General features: G+C 35.2%; 1 protein-coding gene across 2 annotated transcripts in view; it reads left to right on the forward strand.

Moving 5' to 3' along the window:
- AMMECR1 (AMMECR nuclear protein 1) overlaps nucleotides 1-21013 on the forward strand; it is a 140150-nt gene that overhangs the window by 56752 nt on the left and 62385 nt on the right. For both annotated transcript variants that reach the window (XM_037045901.1, XM_037045902.1), the window contains one exon: nucleotides 12127-12237. In XM_037045901.1, coding sequence (XP_036901796.1) covers nucleotides 12127-12237 — 111 coding nt within the window. The remainder of the gene's footprint in view (nucleotides 1-12126; nucleotides 12238-21013) is intronic.

The following is a 21013-nucleotide window of genomic DNA, read 5'->3' on the forward strand; positions in this document are numbered from 1 at the left end:
CCCAAGGAAGAGGAATAAAATATTAGAGAGTAAAAAGCAATAAAATAGAAGACTAACAATAAAAATAAATTTAATCAGTAGCCAGCTCTTTGAAAAATCAATAAAATTAATAAAGCTATAGCTAGACTGGTAAAGATAAAAGAGATAAAAGATACAAATTAACATGAATTACCAATATCAGGAAGGAAAGAAGAGCATCTCTGTGGATCCTATAAATATGAAAAGGATTGACCTGGCTGGTGTAGCTCAGTGGACTGAGCACGGGCCTGCGAAACACATGATCCCAGTTCGATTCCCAGTCAGGGCACATGCCTGGGTTGCAGGCCAGTTCCCAGCAGGGGACTCACAAGAGGCAACCATACATTGATATTTCTCTCCTTCTCTCCTCTTCCCCTCTAAAGATAAATAAATAAAATCTTTTTTAAAAAAGAAAAGGGTAGTAAGGGAATATTGTAAATAACAAACAAATTCTACAATTTAGAGGAATTGAAAGAATTCCATGATAGACACAAATTACCAAAACTGACTCAAAAAAAAACTATGAAAACTGAATAAACTTACATCTATTAACTAAATTAAAATTCTAATTACCAGGCGAAACTGGGGAGCAAGGAAGACCATGCAACCCAGGGTCCCCGCACTGGGAAATAAGGCCCCCAAAACACCAATTGAAAACACTTGTGGGGGTTGAGGTGCCAGGGAGACTCCTAGCCTCACAGGATAGTTTGCTGGAGAGACCCACAGGATCTTAGAATGTACACAAACCCACCCACACAGGAATCAGCACCAGAAGGGCCCAACTTGCTTGGGGGAAGTAGGGTAAGTGACTGAAATCTGGCAGAGAGGGGAGCAAGCACCATTGTTCCCTCTTGGACCCCTGCCCCACAAACAGTATCACAACCCAGCAACTGGGTTGCCCCTCCTGGATGAACACCTAAGGCTCCACCCTTCACTATGTAACAGGCGTGTCAAGACCAAAAAAATTACCCAAACAAAAGGACAGAGCAAAGCTCCAGAAAAAATATGCCTAAGCAATGAAGAGATAGCCAACCTATCAGATGCACAGTTCAAAACACCGTTAATCAGGATGCCCACAGAATTGGTTGAATTTGGTTGCAAATTAGATGAAGAAATGAAGGCTATGCTAAGTGAAATAAAGGAAAATGTATAGGGAACCAATAGTGATGGGAAGGAAAACGGGACTCAGATCAATGGAGTGGACCAGAAGGAAGAAAGAAACATCTAATCAGAAAAGAATGAAGAAACAAGAATTCAAAAAAATGAGGAGAGGCTTAGGGAACTTCAGGACATCTTTAAATGTTCCAACATCCAAATTTTAGGGGTACTAGAAGGGGAAGGGGAAGAGTAACAAGTGGAAAAAGTTATTTGAACAAATAATAAAGGAGAACTTCCCCAATCTGGCAAAGGAAATAGACTTCCAGGAAGTCCAGGAAGCTCAGAAAGTCCCAAAGAGGGTGGACCCAAGGAGGAACACACCAAGGCATACCATAATTATATCACCCAAGATGAAAATGAAGGAGAGAATTCTAGAAACAGCAAGAGATAAGGAATCAGTTACCTACAAAGGAGTTCCCATCAGACTGTCAGCTGATTTCTCAAAAGAGACCTTACAGGCAAGAAGGGGCTGGAAAGAAGTATTCCAAGTCATGAAAGGCAAGGACCTACATCCAAGATTGCTCTATCCAGCAAAGCTTTCATTTAGAATGGAAGGGCAGATAAAGTGCTTCTCAGATAAGGTCAAATTCAAGGAGTTCATCATCACCAAGCCCTTATTATATGAAATGTTAAAGGGACTTACCTAAGAAAAGGAAGATAAAAAAACATGTACAGTAAACTCAATTATTAACCACACCTAAAAGAAAAACACAAACTAAGGAAACAACTAGAACAGGAACAGAACCACAGAAATGGAGATCACATGGAGGGAAGTGGGAGGAGGGGGGGGGAAGTACAGAGAGTAAGTAGCATAGATGGTAGGTAGAAAATAGAGAGGGGGAAGGTAAGAATAGTATAGGAAATGTAGACGCTAAAGAACTTAAGACATATGGACGTGAAGTAAATGGGAATGTTCATGGGAGGGGTTGTACAGGGTAGAGGGGAGTGAAGGGGGGAATGTAATAGCATAATCAATAAAATAGATTAAAAAATCATCCCATAATTAAACTCTTAAGCTCCAATGACTGCAATGGTGAATTCTGTAAAATATATACAGAAAAAATAAACCAAATTTGTGGAAACAGGAGGATACAATTCTTCCCAACTCATTATATGACTGTGGCATCATTGTAAATACCAAAAAATTGACAAAGATATTATAAGAAAAGGCAAAAGGGGGAGGATTTATAGGAACTAGTATAAAGGACACATAGACAACAACTAAGGGGGGTAGAAATGGGAAGGAGGTTGGGAGCACCTGGGGGTGGGCTGGGATGGGATTAAAAGACAGAAGAAAAACCTAAGACCAATATTCCTGATGTACATATACACAAAAATGCATCTCCAAATATTAACAAAAAAATGGACTTCAACCTTTTTCTCACAGTATACACGCAAAACAAATAACTCATAAAGTATCATAAAATTAAATGTAAAAGTTAAATTATTTATCTTCTGGAAGATTGCAGGAGAAAAGCTTCATGACCTCCAGCTAAAAATGTCTTCTATTGGACACAAAAAACATGAGCCAGAAAAGAAAAATTGATAAAATTAAACTCCATCAAATTTTAAAGTGTGTGTTCTTCAAAAGATACCATTAAGAAAATGAAAAGGCAAACTACAGACTAGAAAAATGTATTTGCAACACATATATGTGATAAAGATTGACATCTGAAATATTTAACTTTTGTTGAATTTATTGGGGTAACATTGGTTAATACAATTATGTAGGTTTCAGGTATACAATTCCATGTGCTCACCACCCCAAGTTAAGTGTCCTTTCACCACCATTTAACTCCTTATGCCCTCTTCTACCTCCCTCACCTCCCTTTCCCTCTAGCAATCATCATATTGTTGTCTGTGTCTAGGAGGTTTTTTCCCCCCCAGCTTTTAAAAAACCTAAAACTCAAAAGAAGACACTCCAACTTAAACATGAGTTAATGAGTCGAACAAGTACTTCCCTAAAGGATAACCACATGAGTGAATATTAACCACTTGAGAGCTGTTTAATATCCTTAGTTATCAGAGAGCTGCAATTAAAACTACAGTGAGATATCCCTACACATTAACTTGAATTAAAAAAAGAAGACAAGACCAAGTGTTGGTGAGGATGTGGACAACTGGCATGCTAATACAATGCTGGTAGAAATGTAATTGGTACAGCCACTGGAATTTAGTACAGCCAATTGGAAAATAGCTTGGTGGTTTATATATAAGGTTAAATATACACCTACTCATGGCTAAGCACTTCTCTTTATAGGTAGTCACCTAACAAATTAAAACTTATGTTCACACAAAAACTTGAATGCAAATATTATCTTAGCAGCTCTATTTATAGAAGCCCAAACTGGAAGTAATGCGATATCCATCAGTGGATATGTATATAAATGAGTTGTATATTTATCCAGTGTAATACTACTCAGCAATAAAAAGGACAGAACAGCGTGAGTTAACATCAAAAGCATTATTCTAAATGAAGGAAGCTAGGCACAAAAGACTGCATATTGGATGATTTTATTTACATGAAATTCTAGAAAAGGCACAATAATAGTGACCAAATGCAGGTTAGTGTTTGCCAGGTACTAGGAGTGTGGGTTGGGGATTGATGGCAAAGAAGCATGAAGAAACTGTGTGGGTGATGGAAATTTCCTATACCTTGATTATGGTTTAGGTTATGATTGTATATGTTTATCAGAATCCATTGAGTTTTACACTAAAAATAAGTGCTTTTATTATATAAATTATACTTTAATAAAGATTTTTAAAAAGAGGCACTTTAGAGGTGAGGATGTCAATTCCATGTGGGAAAAAAAAAACCCTCAGTCTTTTGGATACTTAATAGTAGGGAGAGGTTCTTGAGCCACTGAACTGTTTTTTGAAATGTAAAAGGAGGAGGGACGCAAAGGCAACATAAGCAGCCCTGATACAAAATAAGGTCTCACTTGAGCACTTCGTCACTACATCCTGCCTTTCTTCTTTCCCATAAAGAAGGGCTTGCTAATTCCCACTAGAAAGCTGAGTCTGTCCAGATCTTTCTCCCAAAGGAGCAAGTAATTCAATACAGGACCTTAAAATCAAAAGAGTCACCTTCTAAACCCAGTCAACATGTGAAAAACAAATATATCAAAGTTTTATTGCAGCTCTTACTAAGCTGGCACATCACATCAGATCTCCTTGGAATGGGAAAGAACAATCTAGAAGGAAGAAGCTGGATAACTTTCCAGCTCTTGTTGGTGTTTAAATCAATCAGCATATTTTTTTTTTTGGTAGTTTGAGTGGGTTCTCATAGTAAGACAAGATGATAGAAGGTAGGTCATTAGCTGGGGAGGTAAAATATGGGTACCAAATCAAGCCAAAACAAAACATAACAGAAGTCCCTTAGATGTCTATTGTTTTGTTTAAAGTGTTATGAATCCCCCCTCCCTGGTCATCCAGCATACAAATTATCAAATGGAAGTACCAAAACACCATTCCATAAAAGTCTTTAATGGCATAAAAAGACTTGACTGTATTAATCAATATTCATTCATTTTTTCATATTTTTAATTGTATTTTTCCCATTAACACTTAATCCACTTATAATCCCCTCCCCACCCCCATAATCACTACGCTCTTGTCCATGTTCATGAGTCCTTTTTCCTTTGTGCTGGATCCCTCTACCCTGCCCCCCCCCCCCACAGATGCCATACAATCAATATTCCTTCTTAAAACTCCTGGATCCAGTTAGTCTAGTCTCTTGTCTCTTACTTTTACTTATATTGAGTTTAGAAAAATCTTAAAACTTTAGCAGAGATTATTTGTTTTTGCTTGCTGTGTTTTGTATATAAAAATAATTCATTCTTTCACAGTAAATGCTAAGTCTCAAACCTTCAAGTTTTTTGAAGAAATGGTTTCAGATTATGAATTCCAAATAGAAATTATTTAATTTGGGAAATCTATAGCAATTTGTCACTTAAAATTTATTTTATGAGTTAGATTTTCAGATAATGAAGATTTGTGGTTTGTTCCTGTTGTCAGAAAAAAACACGGGTATTTATTTCATCCTTACAATACTACCATATATTAAAGTTAATACCCAATGAAGTGAATTTTTAAAAAAGTTTTTTGAAAATTGTTGATTTGGTCTTGCTATAAGGAAGAAATGGTTCTTTCACTTAAAAAATTGGCAGAATCAAGCTAATCCTTTAAAGTATGCTTGCGGTTTGGCTGATTGTATGTTGGTGGTGATTATCCTTGATTTATAAGACACACACATACTTTTAACCTTCCCAGTCATATGTAAGACTTTAGACTACCTCCCTTTCTCTGGCATTTGCTAGTTAAATTACAGTATAAAAACAGATTAAAAAAACATAATGCTGCTATGATAGAATTTGTGGGAACACCAGGTAGAGAAAAGTACTGAAAGATTGGTAGTTCCTGATTCACACTTTCACATATTTGTTGTTTTCTGTACTAAGGCATGCTGTCTGTCTAAGCAGTATCTCCTTATTTTCCTGAGCCCATGAGATACAGATTATTCACAAAGGTAGGAGGGAAGAGTGTGGTATAAGGTTATAATAGTGATTTAGTGTGTTTTCCTTATCTGCAGTAAAAGATTGGTTGAGAAAGTGTAAAATGCATTGGAACCTTACCTTCGCCCACCCCCACTATTTACCCCTTTCTATTCCTCTCCTTTCAGGGCTTCCTATCAGTTTCAACTTCAAGTTATCTGGAAGAGTTAAGTCTTTTTTATTATTAATTATTTTATTGTTGTTCTATTACAGCTGTCTGCATTTACCCCCACCATTCCCCCCACCCCAGCCAAACCCACCTTCCTCCCTTTCTTCCACGCCCCCTTGGTATTGTTCATGTGTTCTTTGTAGTTGTTCCTGAAAACTCTACCCCCTTCCCCCCATTATCCCCTCTCATCTTCCCTCTGGTTACTGTCAGATTGTTCTTAATTTCAATGTTTCTGGTTATATTTTGCTTGCTTTTTTCCTTTATTGATTAGGTTCCAGTTAAAGGTGAGCTCATATGCTATTTGTCCCTCACCCCCTGGCTTATTTCCTTAGCGTAATGCTCTCCATTCCCATCCATGCTGTGGCAAAGGGTAAGAACTCCTTCCTTCTCTTTCCTGCATAGTATTCCATTGTGTAAATGTACCATAGTTTTTGGATCCTCTCATTTACTGATGGGCACTTAGGTTGCTTCTAGCACTTAGCTACTGTAAATTGTGCTGCAATGAACATTGGGGTGCATAGGTTCTTTTGGATTGATGTTTCAGGATTCTTAGGATATAATGCCAGCATTGGAATTGCTGAGTCAAAAAGAAGTTCCATTTTTTAGTCTTCTGAGGAAATGCCACAGTGTTTTCTCCAGTGGCTGCACCAGTCTGCATTCCCACCAACTGTTCACTAGGGTTCCCTTTTGTCCACATCCTCTCCAATTCTCCAACACTTGTTTGTTGACTTGTTTATGATGGCCTTTCTGACCAGTGTGAAGTGGTTATCTCGTTGTGATTAATTTGCATCTCTCTGATGGCTAGTAATGCTGAGCATCTTTTCAAATGTCTCTGGGCCCTGTGCATGTCCTCCTTGAGGAAGTGTCTATTCAAGTCTTTTGCCCATTTTTAATTGGGTTGTTTGTCTTCCTGCAGTGGAGTCATGTGCATTCTTTACATATTTTGGAGATAAAACCCTTGTTCGAGGTATCATTGACAAATATGTTTTCTCATACAGTTGGATCTCTCTTCATTTTTATGCTGTTTTATTTATCCATGCAAAAGCTTTTTAATTTGATGAGGCCCCATTTCTTTATTTTTTCCTTTATGTCCCTTGCTTTAGGAGACATAGCAGTGAAGATATTGCTGCTTGGAATGTCTTGAGATTTTCCTCCCAATGTTTTCCTCTAGGACTTTTATGGTGTTACAACTTATATTTAAATCTTTTATCCACCTTGAATTTATTTTTGTACATGGTGTAAATTGGTGATTGAGTTTCTTTTTTTCATGTAGCTGTCTAGGTCTCCCAACACTATTTGTTGAAGAAGCTATTTTTACTCCATTTTATGTTTCTGTCCCCTTTGTCAAATATTGATTGACCATAGAGACTTGGGTTTACTTCTGGGTTCTCTATTCTATTCCATTGGTCTATGTGTCTGTTCTTATGCCAGTATCAGACTGTTTTGATTACAGTGGCCTTATAATATAGTTTGATACCAGAAATTGTGATCCCTCCTACCTTGTTCTTCTTTCTCAAATATTTGCATCTATTTGGGGTTGTTTATGGTTCCATATAAATTTCTGAAATGTTTGTTCTATATCTGTGAAATATGTCATTGGTACTTTAATAGGTATTGCATTGAATCTGTAAATTGCTTTGGGTAGTGTGGGCATTTTGATGATGTTAATTCTTCCAATCCATGAGCATGGTACATGCTTCCATTTCTTTGTGTCTTCCTTAATTTCTTTCCTCAGTGTTGTGTAGTTTTCTGTCTATAGGTCTTTTACCTCTTTGGTTATGTTTATTCTTAGGTACTTTTTTGTCTTGTTGCTGTATCAAATGGGATTTTTTCCCTGATTTCTCTTTCTGATATTTCATTGTTGTTATACCACCAAAAAAAAACCTACTCTACCTAATAAGTGAATTTGGCAAAACAGTGGGATACAAAGTTAATATTCAGAAATCAAAGGCATTTTTATACAGCAACAAAATATTTCTTTTTCTGAAATATCAGAAACAGAAATCAGGAACTAAGTCTTACTCATTCAGTAATAATTCATTCTTTCATTCATTCACTAAAAACCTCATTAAGTAATACAAATTACTTAAACAATGAGATGATAAATGGAAATTTTGATTTGTTGGAAATTTGTAGATATTCTCTATAACACCTGAATTTGAAGAAGGCTGGATATACAGTAGGAAAAAATGTAGCAATAAGATTGAGAAGGAGTCAGGATGGGTGCTGGGAAGCCAATCAAAAATAAACTGGTAGGTTTTGCCAAGATCACTGTGGCTCAGTTGATTGAGCATCTGTCCACAAAGCCAAGGGTTAGTGGTTCGATTCCTGGTTGGTGCACATGCCTAGGTATTAGCAGATTGACCTAGGTCAGGGAGTGTACAAGAGGGAACCTATTGATGTTTTTCTCCCTCTTTTTCTTCCTCCCCACCCCTCTCTCTAAAAATAAATAAATCTTTAAAACAACCAAACCAAAAAAAAAAAAAAAAACCCTGGGAGGTTTTGTTATGAGCTTCTAATGGGAGTAGTATAGAAGCCACTAGATTGGGTCTAATATTTTTGGCTGATCCAGCCTTTCCAGTTTGTCCTGGTATCTGTTTGAGGAGGGAGAGATTGTGGTGCTTATGTCCACTTGCATAATATTGTGTAGTATTAATATGATTTTCCTATTTTCTGGTATTTTAGAAACATATAGGTTTGCTGTGCACAGTTTTCCTCCTATACTGGGGAAAATTTGGAGAACCAGCTAACTTCTAAGTTTCTTCTAAGATTTACATTTTTAGAAAGCTGAAATCACCCTGGTTGCTATTGGCTCTGTTTTGAGTGCCAGCCTGCAAACCAAAGGGTCACTGGTTTGATTCCTACTTAGGGCACATGCCTGACTTGTGGGCCAGGTCCCCAGTAGGGGGCATGAGGGGGAACTACACATTGATGTTTATCTGCCTCTCTTTCTCGCTCAACTCCCCCCTGTCTAAAAATAAATAAATAACAAAAATTCTTTTAAAAAGAAAGCTGAAAACTATTTTATTATACTAATAATACTATGAATATTCACATTAACACTAACCATCTTGAACTGTAGAGTGTTTATCTTTTTACAAAATGTCCCAAAATGTGTAAATTTATTAATTTCATAAAAATGACATGTAGAGTTGCTTCTAATGAAAATAATTGTTTTTAGACTTAACTAATAATTGAGGTTGTCAGTAGTTTGCAGCCGAATCCAAACATTTTCTACATTAAACTTCATTTAAAACTATCTTACTTTCTTTATGCCATTATATCAAAGTTGATACTTTGATAGATTGTACTTATTGGCAATAATTTTACCTAAATTTTTAAATAAATTTTCTGTTTTCAGAGAATTACTTTGTTAAAGTTTGCTATTGTCCTTCACCTATCTGAATCCTACTAATTTTTATAGGCCAAGCTAAAGATGATCATAGTTAATGAAATTTTCTTCTATCCCAGTAGTTTTATTTATGGCATTTTGGAAATAGTTTATAGTACTCATTTCCATCACCTTGTCTTAATTTGCTGTGAACATATTGGCCTTCTGTACTTGCTGCTAGAGAGCAAGGACTGTGTTTTAGGTAACTATTTCTTTTTTCTTTTTATTTTTTAAATTATATTTTATTGATTATGCTACTAGAGTTGTCCAATTTTTTTATCCACTTTATTCCCCTCTGCCCTGCACTCTACTTTCATCAGCATTCCCCCTCCCATTAGTTCATGTCCATTGGTCCTATACATAAATTCTTTGGCCTCTACATTTCCTATACTGTTCTTAACCTCCCCCTGTCTATTTTGTATCTACCGTTTATGCTTCATATTCCCTGTACACTTTCCTCCATTTTCACCACCACCGCCGCCATAACCCTCCATGTGATCTCCATTTCTGTGATTCTTGTCCTGTTCTAGTTGTTTGCTTGGCTTGTTTATATTTCTGCATTTTTTTAGTTTCAGTTGTTGATAGTTGTGAGGTTGTTGTCATTTTACTGTTCATATTTTTTATCTTCTTTTTCTTAGATAAGTCCCTTTATCATTTCATATACTAAGGGCTTGGTGATGACGAACTACTTCAACTTGACCTTATCTGGGAAGTACTTTATCTGCCTTTCCATTCTAAATGCTAGCCCTGCTGGATAGAGCAATCTAGGATGTAGGTCCTTGCCTTTTATGACTTCAAATACTTCTTTCCAGCCCCTTCTTGCCTGCAAGGTTGCTTTCAAGAAATCAGCTGATATCTTAGGGGAATTCCTTTATAGGTAACTGTCTCCTTTTCTCTTGCTGCTTTTAAGATTCTCTCCTTATCCTTTTATCTTGGGTAATGTAATTATGATGGGCCTCAGTGTGTGCTTCCTTGTGTCCATTTCCTTTGCCAAATTGGGGAAGTTCTCCTTCATTACTTTTTTCAAATAAGTTTTCCATTTGTTGCATTCTCTCTTTCCTTCTGGTATCCCTATAATTCAGATGTTGGAACATTTAAAGTCTCGGTGGTTCCTAAGCCTCTCTTCATTTTTTTTGAATTCTTATTTCTTCATTCTGTTCTGGTTGCATGTTTATTTCTTCCTTCTGGTCCAAACTCATTGATCTGAGTCCCAGTTTTCTTCCTGTCACTGTTGGTTCCCTGTACACTTTCCTTTATATCACTTTTCATAGCCTTCACTTTTTCCTCTACTTTGTGACCAGGCTCAACAATTTCTGTGAGCATCCTCATTATCAGTGTTTTGAACTGTACATCTGATAGGTTGGCTATCTCTTTGTTGCTTAGTTGTATTTTTTCTAGAGCTTTAATCTGTTCTTTCGTTTGGGCCATATTTCTTTGTCTGTGCATGCCTATTTGGTAGTAAGGGGCACAGCCTTAGGTATTCACTAGGGCAGGGTAACCCTCATTGCTCTGTTGTGATGCTACATGTGGAAGAGGGGTACAAGGGGGAATAATGCCTCTTGCTGGGCTCTGGGCCAGCTTTGAGTCACTTCCCTGCTACCCACAAGCAAATTGAGCACTTACGGTACTGATCCCTGGGCGGGTGGGTTTGTGTACATTCTAGGACCCTGTGGGTCTCTCCAATGAACTTTGTTGTGGGGCTGGGAGTTTCTCCCACTGCCACAACCCCCACAGATTTTTACAGCCAGAGGTTTGGAGGCTTTCTTTTCCTGTGCTGGAATCCTGGGTTGTGTGGTTTGTCTTGCTCCCAAAGTATTCCTCCCAGTTTTTCTGCACACAAATTTGGGACTACCTAGTCCACCCCCTGCTGCCTCACCAGCTATCTTGTCACACACCCTCTCTACCTGGTCTGCCCATCTCCACCCCTCCTACCGGTCTGGATGAATGTTTCTTCTTTAACTCCTTGATTTTCAGACTTCCACACAGTTCAATTTTCTTAGTTCTGGTTGTTTCTTCTTTTTAAATTTGTTGTTGTTCTTCTTTTGGTAGTATGAGGAGGCAAAGTGCATCTACCTATGTCTGCATCTTGACCAGAAGTCTTGGTAACTCTCTCTTTCTTGTAGCACCTTCCACAGTATTTTGCCCCAATATATTCAATTAAGTATCTATTGAAATTAGTGGTTTTACCCCTGATTTTCTTTTTTGCTTTTTTAAAAGGACTTTTATTTATTTATTTTCAGAGAGACGGGGAGGGAAGGAGAAAGTGAAGGAGAGAAACATCAATGTGTTGTTCCCTCTTGAGTTTCCTCCACTGGGGACCTGGCCCATTCCCAGGCATGTGCCAAGACTGGGGTCAAACTGGCACAGGCTGGCACTCAATCCACTGAGTCACACCAGCCAGGGCTCCCCTAATTTTATAGACTAGATTTTTGACTCAATCAGTAACTTGAGGTTTAAATAAGGTATCAGGTAGTCAGCCAAGGCTCTCTAGTCAAGATTGCCCAGGTTTGACTTCCTACTTTTTTATGAATGAACTGGGGGGCTGCCTCGTATCTAAAATAGAAATGTCAGTAATAACACCAGCCTCCTAGATGTGTTGATGAGGATAACATACAGAATTTGTTTAAAACATTTACTGTGTTACCTAATATATGCTCAAAACAATGTAGCTGTGATTATTGCTAAATGCAGTCCTATTAGGCTAGACACAGCCCCTTGAGGTCCTGCAATTTGGTATTTATATCTCAGGTATCTAACCTTGCATATAATTAATAACTCAATGAATACTTGCTTAAGTTGAATTGATTGATTTACCTGATTTTTATCTTCCATTACAGCCCACTGTTTGTAACATGGAAGATTGGTCGAGACAAAAGATTGCGTGGATGCATAGGTACTTTTTCTGCAATGAATTTGCATTCTGGACTCAGGGAGTACACACTTACCAGGTGAAGAATGATTTTTGTTACCTCTGTTTCTACATTAAAAAAAAACTTATGAAATTTGAACGTGATTCTTTAATTTCGTATTCTTTACTAAATTGTCAACATACTGAGTCCTTTCATGTTCTATTTTTTTCTTCAGCCATTTGCCATATCTCTAGTAACATGTTTTTGATATATACTATCATAATATAAAATACTGTGCCATAGATGTTTTGAAGTGTTTTTCTTTCAATATCAGACTATTTTGTATAACTTGAAAATCAATGACCAAATACCTATGGGTTACCAAAATGTATTATTTCCACAATAATAGTCCTTGTGTTTTTTCTGTTAGGCTTTTAAATAATTGTTGATGTTTGTTTTCATCTTGCACATTTTCTTACACTTTTATGTATTTCTGAAATTGAACCAAGAACCTAGGAAAATAGTGATGCCACAGCCTAGCAACATAATCATTCACATTCATTCTTCACCCAAAATTAATTGTAGCATACTTATTTTGTTTTATCTAACACAAGGACAAAATAACGAATTCCTCATTACATGTTTTTAAGACTTTGTTCTTAATTTCTGAATTCATAAAAAGTTGTCTAGTATGCCGTCTGATTTTTTTTGGTTTAAGTTATGATTTACAGCAAATTGCATTCCAAAATATTTCAAAAGAAGAAAATTCCTTAAATAATAAGGTATTAGTAAAGGAATCTCCCATTTTTGTTCACATTTTAGGGTGATTATCTAATATAATTTATATAATTGCAATATGCACAAATGTCCATCCAACAAGAAATTGGTCCCTTGTGACCACTGATACTTGGGGAAAGTTGCTTATTCTCCAATAGATAAAGTAGTGATTACAGTATGCATTTTGTTCTATATATATATAATAGGGATGTTAGGGAGGTGTTAGGGGAATGAAGTAATAATCACTACTTTCCTTCATGATTAACGGTATGGAACATTCATTGTTTTACTATAGGATTGCATAAAGCCAGCTCATAATACCAGTTAATAAATTGATGGTAACTGTATTCTTTTTATTTTAAGGTGTAGCTCAGAGCTATAGGGTTTACTTAGCTTACAATAAAGACCAGAAAGAAAACCAAAGGCTTGGAGGGTCACATTTATTCTTAGATTTTCACAGGTATTAGAAATTTGGTGTTTGGACTTGAGTAAATAACATACAGGCAGTAAAGGGGTCCAAACACTTATTCTGGATATAACCACAACTAGCTAAAGATAGTGTAAATGCTAGTGTGGGCATGTTAGATTTTTATGACATGAAATACCAATGACTCATTTTGAGATTTGAGCAAATTCTGCCTGTGACTCCCTCTTTGGGACAGGTACATATGGAATTACACTTTTAATAGCTAATCAAGGCAATTAATTATATATTTCCTAATATAAGTTATTATGAGGAACACTGACTGCTTCCTTGGTTTTGCCTGAAGATAAAAGGATTCTATGGCCAAATATACAGGGTCCAGCAGAAGTAACTCCTGCTTGAATGTGGTTTGTAGGGTGATAATATGGGTATAATAATTTATAGTTTTAATTTGAACAATTTCACCTAAAATGTCATATGGTATCCTTGAGTGTAATATTGTTATGTTACAGAATACATGCTTATGATTTTGTAATAAAAGATTCTGTAATAAAAAAGGGACATTATTTGTGCTGGACCTTGTACTTTGGAAGCACTGGTTAAATAAATTTAAACAGCCCTTGCTCATTGCAGTAACTCTTAGAACCTTTATGTTCACAGTGCTGTCCATCTCTAAGAGCGAAAGAACGCAGCACTTTCTAGACTTCAACTTTTTTTTTGTCTATACAACCCTTTTATTCTACTACCCCAGTGTCTTATGCAATTAGTGTTCCAAGGAATATATTTTCAGAAACATTAATTCTCTTTAAAAAATTTATTTTCATTTGTAGTTGGGGAGTCTATGGAAACCCTCTGTGCTTTCTAATGAAATGGCCCAGTACCAAATATTATATACTTAAGATATCTTTAGGAGTTGTATCTGTAGTTGCAATATGGTTTTATTCAAAGAAAATAGGATATTTTTGCCTACACTGATAAGAAAGGATAAAAAAAAATTTCTGGACTTGTGGATCTGTCTTCAAGGGTACTAGAAGATTTACAGTATATTTTTTCTGATAATGTTATTCTGAATTAATTGTTCAAATACTTGAACTTGGGAATTTTCCTACATTTGTATATGTGGTTACCCTCATTATAGTTTGTAGCTCTTCCTGTTTACTTTTCAACTTTTTCATCATTTTTCATCATTTTTAATGCAACTTCCTGAAATTGTGTATGTCATGTTAGAGGGATATGTAGCCTTCTTAGTTTTGTTTTGCTTAGTTCCTTTTGCTTCATATGATAATAAGAATGAAGTTATTTAGGGCCTGGCTGGTGTAGCTCAGTGGATTGAGCGCGGGCCTGCGAACCATACAATTGCGGTTCGATTCCCAGTCAGGGCACATGCCTGGGTTGCAGGCCAGTTCCTGGTGGGGGGCGCACCAGAGGAATGCATTGATATTTCTCTCTCTCTCCTTCCTTTCCCCTCTGAAAATAAATAAATAAAATCTTTTTTTAAAAAAGAATGAAGTTATTTAGAAGAGATGAACAAAAAAAGCAAGTCTTAGAATATACAGTTGCCCTTTTTCCTGTTTTCATTTTAATATCAATCTTGTGGAGTCATTTTTGAAAGTTGCAATATGATGTCTTCCAGTCCAGTGGGGCACTTACCCTTTCTATGTGTGGCTGCTATTGCTACTGTTGTTGTTATTGTTAATAGCTCCCATTTATTAAGAATCTTACTACATGTCAGACACTGCAATGGAGCTTTATATACGTGGTTCTAACAACAATTCCTAGGTATTATTGTCCACATTTAAATTTTTGTATTTATTGAATTTCTAGGGGTGACTTTGATTAATAAAATTACTATATATGTTTTAGGTATACAGTTTTATAATACATCATTAGTATATTGTATTGTGTGTTCACCCCCCCAAAGTCAAGCCTTCCATCACCATTTATCCACCCTTTACCTTCTACTTCCCCTACCTCTCTTTCCCTCCGGAAACTAAGATTTACAGAATACGTATAAATAATTTACCCATTCACACATATAGCAAGTGGTAGAACCAGAATTCAAACCAGGCCATCTCACTACAAAGTCCAAACTCTCCTCTTAACTGCTACATTTGAGATGAGACAACATAGATTTTTCTGAGGATTTATGTTTTGCAGCTTCATCATGAATATAATAAACTTGGAAGCATATTAATATAAGTTGTATAAATCATGGATCAATAATTCTTCAGAAATTCTAGTTAGTAGTTAAGATTGAAATTTTAGAGTGTTATTTTCAATTTCAGGAAATCCATAGATGGAATTGTGTAGACTAGTCAGAAGAAAATTGACTTGAATTAATATTGCAGAAAAGGATAATGCTAAATATAAAAATATATTACTGTATGGTATGAAATTGTGTTCATCAGATACATATAAATAATGAACTAGATTCCAAAAAGAATACAGTTTTCTTAACATAATAATTGGTGATTCTTGGAGTCTGTTTTTCCAATCTTAAAAAACCCGTAAATCACAAAATTTACAAATGGAATAAAATGAAGGTAGGAGATTAGAGATAAAATGGAAGAAAAAACCAAGACAAAAAATAAACAATGAAATGAAAGGCTTACTAGGTATAGGTCTCTTTACAAAAAGATAATATCTGGTTTTCCACTGTTTTCAACTGTGATTAAATAGACTATTGTACAGATTTCAGAATGTTTCTCAGCTGTGTCCTTTTTTATTATAAAGTATACATAACATAAAATTTACCATCTAACCAAGTTTCAATGTATTGTTCAATGGCCTCAAGTTCATTTGATGTGCATCATCACTACCATTCATCCTGAAAACTATTTCGTCTTTCCCAACTGAAATTCTATATCCACTAAACACTAAGTCCCCATCTCTCCCTCCCCCCATGACAACGTTCATTCTACTTTCTGTATCTATGAATATGACTCTTCTAGGTACCTCAAAAACAGTGTTTGTCATTTTGTGACTGGCTTAGTTCATTTACCATAATGTCTTTAGGATTCATCCACGTTGTGGCATGTATTAGAATTTCCTTCCCTTTTAAGTCTGAACAATATTCCATGGAATGTATCTACCACATTTCATTCATTCATCCATCTGGACACTTGAGTGGCTTCCAATTTTTGTCTATTGCAGATAATGTTGCTATAAGCATGGGTATACAAATAACCTGTTTGAGTACCTTTTTTTCTTTTAAAAAGCCAACCATTTCATAGAAGACAATGATGTAGTTTGTTTGTGGTCCCTTAATCTTTAAAAGGTAACTCTTAAAAATGACCAGATACTTTTAAAATAAAATACCTATCCTGGGTTAAGTTTTTATATATAAACATACAGTATTAAGACACTTGTCATAGTCAAGGGGTATGTTCTCTTAGTTCAAATTTTTATTTTAGACTGAAGTTAAACCTTATAAATAGGCTGAAAATTTCCTCCCAATTGTAAAAATGCATAATTTCTGTGTAGATAGCAGGCAAACTTTGTAAGATTTACAACATAGAACTATTAAATAGGTTGTTTTATCCTTGTCCTTGTAGATTCTGGGTAAAAGCAGGAAAGACTATAGTAAATAAGAAGCAGGTTTGAGAGAGAACTCAGAATCATTGATAGAAGTTTATCCATGTTGACAAATTAATGTCCACAAATAACTATATTTTTTTAATGGTCAAAACTTCAATGTAGAAATATTCTTGTCCAAGTTGAAGAAGAATTTCTAGTATTTATCAAGCTAATTGCATTTATGGCTTTTATATGTTAGAAAGCAAAGACAATTTATTTCCTCCATTTTAGTACTTAGATTGTATACTTTTATTAGATAAGAGAATTATAATTATATAAATTAACACAAATATCACAAATAATATTCCTTAAATTTTTGGCTAATAAATTCTCTAGCCAAGTGTAGGTTTATTTCTTTGTGAAAATTCAAGTTGGTAGTAATTTTTCTAGCATGAAAATCATTTATATAAGTAATAGATGTGTTTTTATTTTGTAGAAGAGGAATGTGGATTCTAAGTGATTATAACACTTATATAAGTTATTGATAAATATGTTCTTTTTTCTTAAGAGAAGAATGTGGTCTATCATCACACTTGAAAGACTGTCTTTTCGTCTAGTTTACAATGTTGTACGTAGACCTCTTCACAGTCAAATAATTATGCAGGTGTGGGAGGTGTCTGGAGCTTGATTCTGAACTGTGCTACTTCTTCCACTGCTTAATTCTGAGAAATTAGCAATGGAAGTTTGTTCTTTTTTAGGGAATGGTATGACCACATAAAAGGTGATATGTTTTATTTTGGAGTTTTGTTTTGTTTTGTGTGGGTGAGGGGGGTAGGGGGAAATTGATTATTCGCACGTTATACCCATTCACTTACTAATATTATTAGGATTTTTGAAATATTAGAAATAGCTAACAGATCTATTTTATTACTTTCAAAGGTCCTGTTTGCTTTTATATTTTGGTGTTGTGATCTGTCATTTTTCTATAGCAGTATGAGTTTAAAACCATTATAAGTAGCATAATTCATATTTTCCCACCTCAGGTTGGACTATTTTGTGATCATCCTCATTCTCTGTTATTTTAGGTCTCTAAACTTGGCTCATTGTGAACATGTACAGCCCCCTCACCACCAATTTAATATCAGTCCTCACAGTAGAATCACCCAGCTTGATTTTTCTTATGAAAAGAAAAGCTGTACATGAGTCACTTCTGACTATACACTATTGCCATGGAAGCTAATTCTGGAGATGTTAAGGCCAGACTATTTTTGGCAGGTGTCTGGCAAGACTTGTAGCTAAAATATGCTTTTTTGAGAAGTAAATTAGATATTATCAAAAACACTATGCAAAATTAATTAGTTTAATTTACAGTGTACATGTGGCCTTTTTACAAAAGGCAGGATGGTCTGACTCCTAAAACTTATACCTAACTTGTTAGTTTCAATATATGAATTACCAAATGAGAAATTGTTTCTCAGATTTGATATGTATTTAATTTAAAGTACAGTTTGGAACCTAGATTGTTATATAACCTTTACTCAAAATTATCCATAGGATCGGACAGTTAAATGTAATTTGTGGAACTCTAGAATTTTAATTTTAGCCACTAGTTCAGTGTACTCCTTCATTATCTATGGTTGTGCTAATGTGCAATGATGTGGCCAAAAAATGTCCAGCAGAATGTGGAAAGAGAAGTTAAAGAGTAAGGACCATTCCCAGTATGGGTAATGGCCCCTGAATTATAGAAAATTATCTGAATCATAGAGTACCTACTGCCACAGGAATTAAGTGTAGTGAGTATATCAGATTCTAATTCCTTATCATATGTACCAGGTACTCAGAGTCTTCCGTTGGAATCCCCATGCTACTTTGACCCTGTTCTTGTATCTAACTAAACTTTATCATTATGCTACTAGGAGGTTGCAGTTTCTCCCTTTAATCATGTTTAAACAGTTCATCCTGCAGGTCTCATCTAAATTTTGCCTTAGGAATTTATAATATAGTAGGAGAGATAAGATGTTATATAAATGATCACAGTCCTAGGTAGAAAGTGATTTTTGCCAGAGAGGCGGAGGAGGTGATGATGATACTGAATGATACTCTACATTTGCAACAAAAGCAAAAATGTATGTAAAGCAGTTAATGAAATTATTTCATTCAATTCATCGTTCTCTTTGAGTAAAAGCAAATAACTTTATACAAGTTTCTGGCTTGTTTATGTTCTACATGGACAAAAATGTCCAAATTACAAGGATATGTATACATTGTTATCATCAAAGTGACCACATATGTGACCATTGAGAACTTTGAGAGATTACTAACACATATTTGAAGGGGAAAATGAATTTTCTATGAAAAAATAAAAATCTCAGACATAGACACTTAACAGGTTGTGTATACTCATGGACACACACATAGTTCATTCACCAAGGAGTAGCTAGTACCAGTAGGAGTATAGCCCTGATATTTGGCAAGTGCAGAAAATTAAAAATAGTTTAGATTCCTAGTTCCTCTTGTTCTATTAAAATGAATTTCATATTTTCTTTCATTACAGTACACAATATCTACCTTCTTTCCTGAGAATCATTGCTGGAGATACCTTTTTTTTTTTCCAGAGGAAAGACTAAAGTGGTGAAGATAATTTAGAATACAAATATTGTATGAAATCATTATTATATTAGATGTGGTCTAAAATTATATTGTAGGGCCCTGGCTGGTGTAGCTCAGTGGATTGAGCACAGGCCTGTGAACCAAAGGATCATGGTTCAATTCCCAGTCAGGACACATGCCTGGGTTGCAGGCCAGTTCCCAGCAGGGGACTCAGGAGAAGCAACCATACATTGATATTTCTCTCCCTCTCTCCTTCCCTTCCCCTCTACAGATAAATAAATAAAATCTTTAAAAAATGAATAAAGTAAAATAAAATTATACTGTAGGTGTTTAACAATTAATTTACTTTTTCTGAGCATTTACAAAATAAATGTAGATTCTGCATGTAAGTGTCTAAAGTATGAGTCATTAGCACCTGAACAAACAAGAGAACAGATTTGTGTCTTAGGTATTCATAAGACACTTAACACCGGTGTATGCTCAAGGTGATTATTCCTGTCTAGAATATCATGAAAATAATGTGCTCTTACCACTTCTAGAGGACAATGTTGCTAGTAATTTGAGTATTTTAGTATAATTTAATGTTGAAGTTTTTGTGCAGCAATTTAATTTAATGTTTTTAATTATTCTTTTATGAGCATGAGAAAATACTTTTTAAAAGATTTCCTTAAAAGGCAAAGAAACAAAGCCCCTCTCCATGATCTTTGCCCTTCCCTCAAACTTTACCTCAAATGTGAACATTCAAAGTAGTAGCCCTTGAAAACTTTTCCATTTTGTTATTGTTAAAAGTTTAGTGTTCTTTAAAGGCTAAACACTTACTGTTATTAGCCTTTTATCTTCCATTATAAATAATTTTATCTTAGAAACAATTTCCAGATTTTTTCCCCATTTTTAAATTCTCACCTTTTAAATAGAAAGCACACATTCTGTATACAAAAGGCTTGTCCTGAAGAGCTACATTATTTGAGCTGCTTCTTAACAGCAACAGCAAAAAATGGAAGACCCATGCTATATAACAAATAAAATTGACGTGAGCAAATGTTAAGTTTTTGAAAAGTTCTATTGCATTAAGAGTTTTATAGGTTCTAAGAATTCTTAAAGATGAAAATGCTGTCTACTATATTCTATTGAGAATGAAGTTCTGATTATTTATATCAACTGTACAGTATCAGTAGTTTGAAACTTAAAAGTGAAGAAAATAGATTTATAAAATACAGATATACAATTAACCTGTACAATTTTACATTTACAAATGTTCAGAAAGATTTTACAATTTTACTTCAGCTGACAAAATTATCCTGTAAATAAACATGGAAGCTGTAGGCTTCATCATTCAAACTAGATTAATATGTTATTGTCTAATAACATTTTTATCCCTCATTTTTTAAATGTATACATTAAAATGCTAACTTTTGTATCCTTCCTAGTGGTGAAAGAGAAGATTTTAAAAGCCATAAAATAAATTCTTCAGAAGCTTTAATTAAAGGAATTACCCAGAAGTCAACTTCCTATTGCTATACCCAAGTACTTTCAGGACTGCTTTATATG

Source organism: Sturnira hondurensis, unplaced genomic scaffold (assembly GCF_014824575.4).
Source record: "Sturnira hondurensis isolate 20B ecotype Veracruz unplaced genomic scaffold, ASM1482457v3 Scaffold0004501, whole genome shotgun sequence".
Taxonomy (NCBI): domain Eukaryota; kingdom Metazoa; phylum Chordata; class Mammalia; order Chiroptera; family Phyllostomidae; genus Sturnira; species Sturnira hondurensis.